The sequence below is a fragment of the Populus trichocarpa genome, chromosome 4 (genome assembly GCF_000002775.5).
Source record: "Populus trichocarpa isolate Nisqually-1 chromosome 4, P.trichocarpa_v4.1, whole genome shotgun sequence".
NCBI classification, from domain to species: domain Eukaryota; kingdom Viridiplantae; phylum Streptophyta; class Magnoliopsida; order Malpighiales; family Salicaceae; genus Populus; species Populus trichocarpa.
In genome coordinates this window covers 19,414,702-19,427,745 of record NC_037288.2, presented here as the reverse complement: position 1 = coordinate 19,427,745, position 13,044 = coordinate 19,414,702, and the positions used below count along the sequence as shown (strand labels likewise).

Below are 13,044 nucleotides of genomic sequence, written 5' to 3'. Positions count from 1 at the left end.
ATATCTTAACTTTCTTTCTTTGAGTTTTCCTGTTTTTCAATTCCAAATCATACAACTTACTCAGATCAATAATGGGGGTAATGAAATTTACAAATGATGGCGCAATGTTTAAGTTAAAACTTGTTAATCGGCCTATACTAGAAGTCTTCTTTCAGCCCATCTTCTTTAACTCTTCACTATTAGAGCTTTTTTTTTCCCAGCTCATCTCCCTCAATAAAGGAAGCGGCTTGTGACACGTCCACGTCTATACAAGCAGTTATAGCCACCTCATCATAATCATATAGCATAAGAGCCAAGTGGTTACCAGTGTTGTACATATGCTTATCAGATAAAGCTAAATGCCTGTATAATTCTGTAATTTCTAGAAAAAAGTACAAAAATGGTATGGCTGGCCTGAAGCATTTAATGTCAAGCTGATTTTAGCTGCCCAAAGCACAATTAAAATCGAATTCAAACTCAACTTTTTGTCTTGTAGCCCTGGTGGTTAATGTTGCAAAATCAGTTTTCTGATCACCTTCCTCTTCTTCTTCATCAAAGGTCAATTCTAAATACAACGAGACATCCATAAAGTGTTTGACTATTGTGATGGAAGGAATGAACTCACCCTTTATCTCTTTCAACGTGACCTTAATTTGTATTTCATCAAGCTTAAGGATAAGTTGGTTATGCAAATGTTCCAACTTTATAGTGCTAATAAAGACCCTTATACTAGATATAGATCCCTGGCTAACACATGTTGTGTCATAGCCAACAATATTGCCAAAGCTCTCTGAAAGAATATCGAAGCAGTTTTTGTTTCATCCTTCCATTGGTAAACCAAAGATGGTTATCTAAGCCTATCATATGCTCTAATCCTTTCTTCCCACTGTAGAGAAGCACAAAAGAACAATGACATTGAGGTTAACTTGGTCTAGCAGGCATGGCTCCAAGTGCAATAACACATCATTGGAACAGAGCGCACACTGCTCAAAATATCGCAATATCATTATTCTTCTCTAGGTTAGGCTCGATTCCCTTGTTACTTACTAGAAAACCCAAAAATTTTCCTCATTTGATGGCAAAGACTTATTTGGAATGATTAAGTTTCATCTTATTATGGTCAAGCAGAGGAAATGACTTCTTTTTGGTCTAGTTAATGTTTCTCAAAAGTCTTGCTTTCACTAACATGTCATCAACATATCCTTTTATAATCCTCCCAAGTTGGTTCTTAAATACATTTTTTTTACCATCCACTAATAAGTGGCCCTTGCATTCTTAAGCCTAAAAGGCATAACTTTATAACAAAATGTTTCCCCTTCAATTATGGAGCATGGTAATTTGGTGATAGCTAGAGTTGGCATCCAAGAAGCTGAGGTATTCAAAACTCGCAGTGGAGTTAACCAATCAGTCAATCTTAGAGAGAGGATGGTTATCTTCTGGGAAAGCTTTGTTTAAATCTGGAAAGTCCACAAACATTTACCAGTTGTCTGTCTAAACAAGTACTAGGTGATGATTTTATAGGTGGAAGGTATTGAACAAATTCCTTACCTTTGATGGTCGTGAAGACTTATATGAGGGTGGCATTCACTGGAATAGTGTGTATTTTATGGCAGCTCATGTGTTTCCTAATCGATCTTTTCTGGTTTTTTTCTAAGGTTGTTGTCCCTTTTAGAAAAGCGATCCCACTTAAAAGACCTTTCTACATAATTTTTCTTAGGGAAACAGGGAGGTCCATGGCACAACACACTTGCCTCTTCCATTTGTACATGGTTCTGGCTTGCTTTACTTTTAACAGGCTTTTGAACATAAAACTCCTTCCACGAAGCTTTTCATTTTACTCCACTTATCAAGGTATTAGAAGCCATTAGCTTAATTAGTGGAGTGAGAACTTGCATGCAGAGCATGGGTATTAGCATGGGTATTTATAGATGAGTTATACGTCGTTTAAGTTTTGTTTCTCAACAACTTATCATTGATCTTTGACCAGTCAAACACTGGCATTTGACAATTGCATGCAGAAACCCTAATAGACCTTCACTAGTTAAATTTACATTTTGGCCCAAACAGAGCACACACTCATTATAAGCAATGGTGAGAACCCGGGAGCCTGATGATGACTAAGTTGAGGCAAAAAAGAGTTCAACAAGTACTTTAATGTCTCTCTATTGGCCAGAGGTGGATAGAGAAGAAACGTATAAATATCATAATTGCCTAACTATAAGAACTTCTAGAGTTTTCAATTCCATCGTGCGCGTCTTCATCTTGTACTCTTCATTCTTCAACTCCATGATGTAATTCATAAATGGCTATATCGAATGTTGCTTATTATGTAGTTTTAATTTTTCTTTTATGTTTGATATAGTCCTTGATGGATCTCCTTTCATAATTAGCAAAATATTATATCAAATAAGATTTCAGCTAGAAGAATATATTCTTAGGTTACTGCAGTGATCAAGTTAAACGAAATCACTTAATAAATTGAAAGAAAACTTTAGTACATTTTTCAGTTCTCAATCCCGATGCATGCCTTCATGGAAAATAAATAAATAAACACAGATATTTATGCTTGCAGTGGTAAAAGTTAATTTGATATTGAGTCGGAAAAAATGAAAAAGAAAAAACAATTGAAGTCCATTAACCTCCAAAAAAGAATGAAGAGGTTCTCTTCAGGAGTTGAAGAATTGAAAAATCTAGAAGTTCTTGATGATTGAGTAACTAATTAAGATCACATTGCTTCTTAATCCTCGTGATTAAACAGCATTTTTTTGGCCAATTAAGAGGCGTAAAGTATCTTGCCTCCATTTAGTCATCGTCACTGTTGTTAGTCTCTGCTTGGTTATTTAATTAATTAATTATATTGCTCCAAAAATATAGATTTAACTAGTGAAGGCACGTTAGAGTTTCATCATATATACAATCGTCAAAGTCCAATGTTCGCTTGATAAATACCCATGCTCTGCATGCAAGCTCTCCCGCCTTACCCAACAAACAATACCCAAGAAGGAAAAAAGAAAAGGAAAGAATTCAAGGTAGCAAGCCAAAGCAGAACCATGATGAAAGTTGCTAATTTGATAGCGGTTTTTATTCTCTTGGCTCTGGCTTCCTCATTTGTCACTGCCTATGACCCCAGCCCCCTCCAAGACTTCTGCGTAGCAATAGATGATGCTAATTCTGCTGGTACATTCAAGATTGTGATATTTCGGAATCACGAACTATTATATGTATTTCATTTTGAATTCGCATTCCAACTGATTACATTTTGCTTGTGTCTGCAGTTCTTGTTAATGGAAAATTGTGTAAGAATCCAAGCCTCGCCACTCCTGATGATTTCTCGTACTCGGGGCTTGATGTTCCTGGAAACACATCAAATCAACTTGGAGCACGTGTTAATATCATTACAGCCGATCTAATGCCTGGGCTTAACACTCTTGGCGTATCTTTAGCACGGATAGACTTGGCGCCAAACGGTGGCCTAAACCCTCCACATTATCACCCCAGAGGATCGGAGGTTCTGCTGGTTTTGGAAGGCACTCTTTATGCTGGCTTTGTAACCTCAAATCCTGATCATCGTCTCTTTACCAAAATCCTAAAACCAGGAGATCTCTTTGTATTCCCATTCGGCCTCATTCATTTTCAATTGAATATTGGAAAGACTCCTGCCGTTGCTATTGCTGCATTAACAAGCCAAAATCCAGGAGTAAACACAGTAGCAAATGCAATCTTTGGAGCCAGTTGGCCTCTTTATCCTGAAGTTCTCACCACAGCATTCCATTTGGATGAAAAACTTGTGGAGGATCTCCAGAGTCAAGAATGGGTGAACCCTACATGAATACTTTCTAAATTTCCCATATTCGCATAGTTGATGTGCGATAATAAAGAAGTGCTCTATGCCTTCCCCTTTTAGAGTCTATGTGTTTTTTTGGAACGTTCTCCACCTGTTTTGTTAAGCTAATAATTTCTCTGTCAGGTGTCATGTTGCTGGAGGGTTTATGCTCTTCAGTTGAGGTTTCCCTTTTGGATTATCCACGTCCGTTCTGTATTTTGAATAACTTAAGATGGCAAGCTGCCAACTTCTTTTCATCATGTACCAAGTTTATGTCCTGTTTGATTGTATCAAAAGTTTTTTAATCTACGTACGTACCTTGACTTACCAAAAAAAGAAAAGGTATCAAAAGTTTTTTCCCAAAGTAATCAAGAGTCAAAATCTAGACCAATATTGGAAATGATTTCATGGTGGCTGAGATATTGGATGCTCGCTAATTTGGTGCTTTAGCTAGTAATATTTCATGGTATGTATCATCCGAAGGCAGACTAACATTGGCTGTCGAGGATGAGTCGTCCATTCTCCACGGGGATTTTTCTTCATTGGACTCGATACTGTTAAGGAGTTTGTACTCCGGCTACTGAAATAACCTCAATATCTGCTATTCCATGATGACATTTTCATGGACGACTTGTGCAAATATATTTATATGGAGAGAAATAAGAAAGTTCACCGTTTTCATCGTTGGCCTCCTACAAGATGAGTGTGCAAGGCAAAGACGTGCTACAGAAATCATGATTTTTTTTTTAATAACTAAAGTATTGCATTAAAACGCCAAATTAAAGATGGCGGGAAGGACAAGATAAAAATCTGCACAACACTCAAGTTTAGCAAATTAAACAAACGAAAAAGGAAAAAGACCAAGAAAACCACAAAACAGAGCAACAACCACAGGATGCAGCTTTGCCTCCACGCAAACAAAACTGCCAAGCTAAACTACCAAGCTAAAAATCCAAGGGAAACTCCCATAAAACCAAAAAACTATCTCGATTCTGATTTAAATTATTACTAAATCTTTCCATCTATCCTCGACTTTTCCATATTAAAAGAGATCTTCAGACCAAGCTACTAACATCATGAAACACCAGCTCCTCCTAGACCAACTCTGATATGCCAAGAATAAAATGGAAGAGAATGAATGGTATGGTGAAGAACCAGACCACTCCTTACCACCTGCTACAACCAGCCATTGCCTCTCTAGAATTCAAAACTTTCAAAACCTGGAAAAAACAACTCATCACCACTAGGAACCGCAAACAGATATAGACAAAAGAAGGGCCAAAAACATTTGGCCGACTCAAATCCAAGCAACAAATTCTCTTGTTCTGTGCACTCCTTGTTTTGCCAGGTGATCTGCCATATAATTAGACTCATGACGAAAATAGGTGAAAGTGATTGAGTCAAAGCATAGAGCCAATCTCTTGGCTAAAGAGAAAAGCTTATAATGTAGCAAAGGTTTATTTTCTGGATTATTCATCCAATTAATGACATTATCAGAGTTAGATTCAATAATAATAGAGGCTGAGATCTCAATAGCTTTGACAAGATCTCAATAGCTTTGACAACAACTCGTGGCTCGACTTCATTGGATTTTAAAATTCAAACCGACAACAACAAGATACCAAGAAGAATTCCATAATGATTTCATAAAACACCACCCATACCTAAGGAACCAGGCTTTCCCAGTGAAGATCCATCCACATTCCATTTGAAGCTATTAGCTTTAGGGAGAGACCACATGACAACCAAACTAGGTTTTTGGAGATTAGTCTATATAAGTAGCCCTTTTGCTGATTTTAATATATTTGATGCCGGAAAATAAGAATCTATAGCCTTCAGCCATAAGCAGAGTCTAGTAATAATAAGGAAGAATAGCGTGTCATAGTCCGGGGTTTTCTACTTGAAGATCACATCATTATTGAGAAGCCAAATGCCCTTTTTTTTGGAACTTGTCATTGACTAAAGAATCCTACTGAGAAAAAAGGGTCGAGAAGCTATTTAGGCAGCACCACGTTGACCCCCGCCAACTTTAATCTCATCTCTAGAGAATGGAATTTCTAGAGCAGCCAAGGAGGAAGACTAAAGCTTTAGAAAATCTAAATTACAACAAGAGGCTTTAGGTCTACCATCATGAGAATAGAGCTTACTAAATAAATTGAACATGACTTTCTTCACATCAGAAGGTTTTGTCAGAGTCGTTCCATCAACATCTAAGGAGAAAATCTGATTCTTTTTTTGTCTTGTCGTGGTAGAGAGATGAAAAAAATAAGTATTTCTGTCTCCAAACTTACACCACTGAACTCTTGATTTCTGATGGCAGGCAGACTCTTACACTCTGTATAAATTTCTAAGACTAAAGGCAATGGTATTGTTTCTATTTAATTCATCCACTCATAAGTCTCTGCATTTTTATTTTTTTTTGGAATATAGGGAATCCACTTCAAGTTCTAGAGCTTTGATTTCACTATTAGTGTTACCCACCACATTTTTACCTCACTGCATGCAACTCTCTTTCAATAACCTCAATGTCGAAGCCACATTATTTTTACCAAAGTTAGTAATCAAAGCTGCATTCTAGAAGACCTGTAGCACCTTCCTGAAATCAAATAAGAGCCACCAATAATTCATGAACCGGAAAGGCTTTGGACCCAGTTCGTAGAGTCTAATAACAGATGAATCGGTCTGTGATCTAAAGAATACTTTGGAAGCCCATACAGAGTAAAAGATGGGAAAAGCTTAAGCCAATCAGTCAACATAAATATTCTATCAATATGGTTTGTTGCATTACCTCTAGACCAAGTAAACTTCTTCCTGTTTAATGGCAGTTCAACAAGCTCGCAATAGTCAATGCAATTCTTAAAGTTTGTCATGGAAGATGAGATTCGAAAGCCACCTTTTCTATCCAAGGGGAATATAGTTTCATTGAAGTCACTTGTAAGACACTATGGTTTGCCAACAATGTCTTTAAAATTGACAAGATAGTCCCATAACTCCTTCAACAACCCATCATTTGGAGTATAAACAAAAGACACTAAGCAATCCAAATTTGAACAAGAAAACACAGCCTCAAAATGTAAAATATGCCCATTTATAGCAACTGAACAACTAGAAGCACAAAAAAAGGCTGGATTTCATATGCATAAAATACCCCTAGAAAGACCTAAGGAAGGCATTGCATACTAGTCTCTAGAATATCTACCCCAAGTCGAATTAATGATACAGTTATTAATATTGTCCACTTTCATTTCCAACACACCCAAGACATCCAGACTAAGCTTTCTAACAAGATTTCTCACACATTTGTTTTTATTTCTGCCCCCTAAACCACACGCATTCCAAATAATCATACGACCCATAGAAAGGATTAAAAACCACACCTTAAAAGAACCAAGAGAAGTAAGTCACCGCTTCTTCCTACTAATCCACTACTCCATATCATTTTCAATAAATCCATGCAGTGTCTATGTCATAAGTTGGGTTCCATCATGAATTTGCAAGATAGCTTTTCCCATATCCCAGCAAGTAATTGCTTCATCTATGGGGTCAGTATGTAATGGCTCACATGCTTGATCATCAATCCTTGGAAAAAATCTAATGTGTGAACTGCTTGCCTCGTCTTCACTAGCTAGTTCCTTTCTAGATCGAATAATAACATTTCTATTCATAATTACATTATCAGAAACTAAATTATCAATAACCCCTATCTCAGCTTGCTTAGAGCCTTAACCTTTTTACTTTATGTGGTTTCCTTTTCTTAAGAGAGGATGCTTTGCGTGTAAATATCTTAACTTTCTTTCTTTGAGTTTTCCTGTTTTTCAATTCCAAATCATACAACTTACTCAGATCAATAATGGGGGTAATGAAATTTACAAATGATGGCGCAATGTTTAAGTTAAAACTTGTTAATCGGCCTATACTAGAAGTCTTCTTTCAGCCCATCTTCTTTAACTCTTCACTATTAGAGCTTTTTTTTTCCCAGCTCATCTCCCTCAATAAAGGAAGCGGCTTGTGACACGTCCACGTCTATACAAGCAGTTATAGCCACCTCATCATAATCATATAGCATAAGAGCCAAGTGGTTACCAGTGTTGTACATATGCTTATCAGATAAAGCTAAATGCCTGTATAATTCTGTAATTTCTAGAAAAAAGTACAAAAATGGTATGGCTGGCCTGAAGCATTTAATGTCAAGCTGATTTTAGCTGCCCAAAGCACAATTAAAATCGAATTCAAACTCAACTTTTTGTCTTGTAGCCCTGGTGGTTAATGTTGCAAAATCAGTTTTCTGATCACCTTCCTCTTCTTCTTCATCAAAGGTCAATTCTAAATACAACGAGACATCCATAAAGTGTTTGACTATTGTGATGGAAGGAATGAACTCACCCTTTATCTCTTTCAACGTGACCTTAATTTGTATTTCATCAAGCTTAAGGATAAGTTGGTTATGCAAATGTTCCAACTTTATAGTGCTAATAAAGACCCTTATACTAGATATAGATCCCTGGCTAACACATGTTGTGTCATAGCCAACAATATTGCCAAAGCTCTCTGAAAGAATATCGAAGCAGTTTTTGTTTCATCCTTCCATTGGTAAACCAAAGATGGTTATCTAAGCCTATCATATGCTCTAATCCTTTCTTCCCACTGTAGAGAAGCACAAAAGAACAATGACATTGAGGTTAACTTGGTCTAGCAGGCATGGCTCCAAGTGCAATAACACATCATTGGAACAGAGCGCACACTGCTCAAAATATCGCAATATCATTATTCTTCTCTAGGTTAGGCTCGATTCCCTTGTTACTTACTAGAAAACCCAAAAATTTTCCTCATTTGATGGCAAAGACTTATTTGGAATGATTAAGTTTCATCTTATTATGGTCAAGCAGAGGAAATGACTTCTTTTTGGTCTAGTTAATGTTTCTCAAAAGTCTTGCTTTCACTAACATGTCATCAACATATCCTTTTATAATCCTCCCAAGTTGGTTCTTAAATACATTTTTTTTACCATCCACTAATAAGTGGCCCTTGCATTCTTAAGCCTAAAAGGCATAACTTTATAACAAAATGTTTCCCCTTCAATTATGGAGCATGGTAATTTGGTGATAGCTAGAGTTGGCATCCAAGAAGCTGAGGTATTCAAAACTCGCAGTGGAGTTAACCAATCAGTCAATCTTAGAGAGAGGATGGTTATCTTCTGGGAAAGCTTTGTTTAAATCTGGAAAGTCCACAAACATTTACCAGTTGTCTGTCTAAACAAGTACTAGGTGATGATTTTATAGGTGGAAGGTATTGAACAAATTCCTTACCTTTGATGGTCGTGAAGACTTATATGAGGGTGGCATTCACTGGAATAGTGTGTATTTTATGGCAGCTCATGTGTTTCCTAATCGATCTTTTCTGGTTTTTTTCTAAGGTTGTTGTCCCTTTTAGAAAAGCGATCCCACTTAAAAGACCTTTCTACATAATTTTTCTTAGGGAAACAGGGAGGTCCATGGCACAACACACTTGCCTCTTCCATTTGTACATGGTTCTGGCTTGCTTTACTTTTAACAGGCTTTTGAACATAAAACTCCTTCCACGAAGCTTTTCATTTTACTCCACTTATCAAGGTATTAGAAGCCATTAGCTTAATTAGTGGAGTGAGAACTTGCATGCAGAGCATGGGTATTAGCATGGGTATTTATAGATGAGTTATACGTCGTTTAAGTTTTGTTTCTCAACAACTTATCATTGATCTTTGACCAGTCAAACACTGGCATTTGACAATTGCATGCAGAAACCCTAATAGACCTTCACTAGTTAAATTTACATTTTGGCCCAAACAGAGCACACACTCATTATAAGCAATGGTGAGAACCCGGGAGCCTGATGATGACTAAGTTGAGGCAAAAAAGAGTTCAACAAGTACTTTAATGTCTCTCTATTGGCCAGAGGTGGATAGAGAAGAAACGTATAAATATCATAATTGCCTAACTATAAGAACTTCTAGAGTTTTCAATTCCATCGTGCGCGTCTTCATCTTGTACTCTTCATTCTTCAACTCCATGATGTAATTCATAAATGGCTATATCGAATGTTGCTTATTATGTAGTTTTAATTTTTCTTTTATGTTTGATATAGTCCTTGATGGATCTCCTTTCATAATTAGCAAAATATTATATCAAATAAGATTTCAGCTAGAAGAATATATTCTTAGGTTACTGCAGTGATCAAGTTAAACGAAATCACTTAATAAATTGAAAGAAAACTTTAGTACATTTTTCAGTTCTCAATCCCGATGCATGCCTTCATGGAAAATAAATAAATAAACACAGATATTTATGCTTGCAGTGGTAAAAGTTAATTTGATATTGAGTCGGAAAAAATGAAAAAGAAAAAACAATTGAAGTCCATTAACCTCCAAAAAAGAATGAAGAGGTTCTCTTCAGGAGTTGAAGAATTGAAAAATCTAGAAGTTCTTGATGATTGAGTAACTAATTAAGATCACATTGCTTCTTAATCCTCGTGATTAAACAGCATTTTTTTGGCCAATTAAGAGGCGTAAAGTATCTTGCCTCCATTTAGTCATCGTCACTGTTGTTAGTCTCTGCTTGGTTATTTAATTAATTAATTATATTGCTCCAAAAATATAGATTTAACTAGTGAAGGCACGTTAGAGTTTCATCATATATACAATCGTCAAAGTCCAATGTTCGCTTGATAAATACCCATGCTCTGCATGCAAGCTCTCCCGCCTTACCCAACAAACAATACCCAAGAAGGAAAAAAGAAAAGGAAAGAATTCAAGGTAGCAAGCCAAAGCAGAACCATGATGAAAGTTGCTAATTTGATAGCGGTTTTTATTCTCTTGGCTCTGGCTTCCTCATTTGTCACTGCCTATGACCCCAGCCCCCTCCAAGACTTCTGCGTAGCAATAGATGATGCTAATTCTGCTGGTACATTCAAGATTGTGATATTTCGGAATCACGAACTATTATATGTATTTCATTTTGAATTCGCATTCCAACTGATTACATTTTGCTTGTGTCTGCAGTTCTTGTTAATGGAAAATTGTGTAAGAATCCAAGCCTCGCCACTCCTGATGATTTCTCGTACTCGGGGCTTGATGTTCCTGGAAACACATCAAATCAACTTGGAGCACGTGTTAATATCATTACAGCCGATCTAATGCCTGGGCTTAACACTCTTGGCGTATCTTTAGCACGGATAGACTTGGCGCCAAACGGTGGCCTAAACCCTCCACATTATCACCCCAGAGGATCGGAGGTTCTGCTGGTTTTGGAAGGCACTCTTTATGCTGGCTTTGTAACCTCAAATCCTGATCATCGTCTCTTTACCAAAATCCTAAAACCAGGAGATCTCTTTGTCTTCCCATTCGGCCTCATTCACTTTCAATTGAATATTGGAAAGACTCCTGCCGTTGCTATTGCTGCATTAACAAGCCAAAATCCAGGAGTAAACACAGTAGCAAATGCAATCTTTGGAGCCAGTTGGCCTCTTTATCCTGAAGTTCTCACCACAGCATTCCATTTGGATGAAAAACTTGTGGAGGATCTCCAGAGTCAAGAATGGGTGAACCCTACATGAATACTTTCTAAATTTCCCATATTCGCATAGTTGATATGCGATAATAAAGAAGTGCTCTATGCCTTCCCCTTTTAGAGTCTGTGTTTTTTTGGAACGTTCTCCACCTGTTTTGTTAAGCTAATAATTTCTCTGTCAGGTGTCATGTTGCTGAAGGGTTTATGCTCTTCAGTTGAGGTTTCCCTTTTGGATTATCCACGTCCGTTCTGTATTTTGATTAACTTAAGATGGAAAGCTGCCAACTTCTTTTCATCATGTACCAAGTTTGTCTTTTTTGATTGTATGTTGTCACTTTCTTTCTTTCTCCCGAGGTTCTTTCCTCTTGGAGCTTTTAATCTACGCACGTACCTTGGCTTACCGAAAAATGAAAAAAGGTCTCGAGTAATCAAGAGTCAAAATCTAGACCATCACCAATTAAAAAGAAATCCAGCCTCGATCTCGAACAAAGAATGATGAAGGTAGAGTTTAGGACATAAAGTTGAGCTTCAAAATCTAAATGTAATTTATTTATATGGAGAGAAATAAGAAAGTTCACCGTTTTCATCATTGGCCTCCTAGAAGATGAGTGTGCAAGGCAAAGACGTGCTACAGAAATCATGATTTCCATCTCTTCTTTCATGTAGTCTCCATTCAGGTGGGGATCAATGAGACTTTCCCATAGGCTGGAGCTAAGTAAAGATCTTGCCTGCAAGTCAAGGAGACAAAACAGCTTAGTCTTCATTCTGGTTCTGAATTCATTCAAATCCAAAGTATTTCTTTTCTTACCCATAAAACCGAGCTTCCGTGATTCACCTGGTTTGTTTGGATAGCCTCTTTCCCAGTGATAAGTTCCAGGAGTACAACCCCATAGGAGTAAACATCAACCTTCTCCAATCAGTTGATGGACTGTCTTCCTGATATTTTTCCTACCTGTAATATCATTTTGCTGCATTGATGATGCTGTTGAGGGAGATGGTACAGTCAACGATTTTGTAACTGAGAGGCTGTTCTCTTTTTATGAAAGTGACTCTTTTCTGATGAAGATGGTAGAGGATGTCGAAGGAGTGAATGGTTAGAGCCTTGTTAAGAGGCCCCTTGCCTCTGGAGTACGATTCTCCCAAACATATCCATCACCAGAAAGCTGCAAGTTGGGGGCAACCCTTTTAGGTATTCATTGACTACTGTTTGTTGGAGCCTGCAATACAAAAACCATAGGAGTGAGACACGGGTGAAGAGAGACACAATTTGGAATGTCAGCTTGAATACCCTGAAAGGCTGCACCCAACTGCAAGGATTGTCGCATGGTTGACGCGTGCTTGATGGCGTAGTTCTGAAATGTAACTGTCCCCAGAGCAAACTTTAACTACGAAATCTACCTTAATTCTGTTTAATAACAGAGAAATTTCTGAATGGATTTGCAGAATGGTAAAGATTTCCCGCGGAATAACTTCACAAAGATATAAGCTGCCTGCCCACTATCTATAAACTTTCTATTTATTGATAATACAAGAGGATATTAGTTACACAAACAAAGATTCAGTCATTCAGCTCACTTCAAGGCTGCCTACCCCACGAACCAGCAATCAATAATTTATTGAGCAGAGTAAATAAACCAAACTTTTTTCATGTTCTTCAACTTCCCCAAGGACAAAAATCACATTTTCTGGCATTTCCACATC

The 13,044-nt window shown here is 37.3% G+C and overlaps 3 protein-coding genes across 4 annotated transcripts in view; all 3 read left to right on the top strand.

The window, feature by feature from the left end:
• LOC7453671 (germin-like protein subfamily 1 member 16) overlaps positions 1-12,539 on the top strand; it is a 79,732-nt gene extending 67,193 nt beyond the window's left edge. Inside the window, exon 3 of the mRNA XM_002306173.4 lies at positions 11,845-12,539. The gene's annotated coding sequence lies outside the window, so the exon portion shown is untranslated. The remainder of the gene's footprint in view (positions 1-11,844) is intronic.
• Positions 2,925-11,638, top strand: LOC127905156 (germin-like protein subfamily 1 member 16). 2 transcript variants are annotated; one of them, XR_008058906.1, is made up of 3 exons: positions 2,925-3,156; positions 3,255-3,946; positions 11,526-11,638. XR_008058906.1 is itself a non-coding variant. In XM_052451830.1 (2 exons), exons 1-2 carry the CDS (start codon positions 2,931-2,933, stop codon positions 3,806-3,808), a joined length of 780 nt encoding a protein of 259 aa, XP_052307790.1. In that variant the 5' UTR covers positions 2,925-2,930; the 3' UTR covers positions 3,809-4,111. The 2 variants fall into 2 exon arrangements, 1 of the variants encoding a protein (XP_052307790.1); XM_052451830.1 differs by lacking the exon at positions 11,526-11,638 and having other exon boundaries at positions 3,255-4,111.
• LOC112327210 (germin-like protein subfamily 1 member 16) lies at positions 10,506-11,638 on the top strand. The gene is made up of 2 exons (XM_024599214.2): positions 10,506-10,737; positions 10,836-11,638. The coding sequence occupies exons 1-2, from the start codon at positions 10,512-10,514 to the stop codon at positions 11,387-11,389; spliced, it is 780 nt and encodes a 259-aa protein (XP_024454982.1). The 5' UTR covers positions 10,506-10,511; the 3' UTR covers positions 11,390-11,638.
• Positions 12,540-13,044: the final 505 nt, after the last annotated feature.

Bases quoted from the DNA above. Each gene is read 5' to 3' on its own strand.
- LOC127905156 (XM_052451830.1), top strand. From the start codon at position 2,931: ATGCTCTGCATGCAAGCTCTCCCGCCTTACCCAACAAACAATACCCAA. The intron at 3,157-3,254 runs GTACATTCAAGA...TTGTGTCTGCAG, and splicing joins AGATGATGCTAATTCTGCTG to TTCTTGTTAATGGAAAATTG.
- LOC112327210 (XM_024599214.2), top strand. From the start codon at position 10,512: ATGCTCTGCATGCAAGCTCTCCCGCCTTACCCAACAAACAATACCCAA. The intron at 10,738-10,835 runs GTACATTCAAGA...TTGTGTCTGCAG, and splicing joins AGATGATGCTAATTCTGCTG to TTCTTGTTAATGGAAAATTG.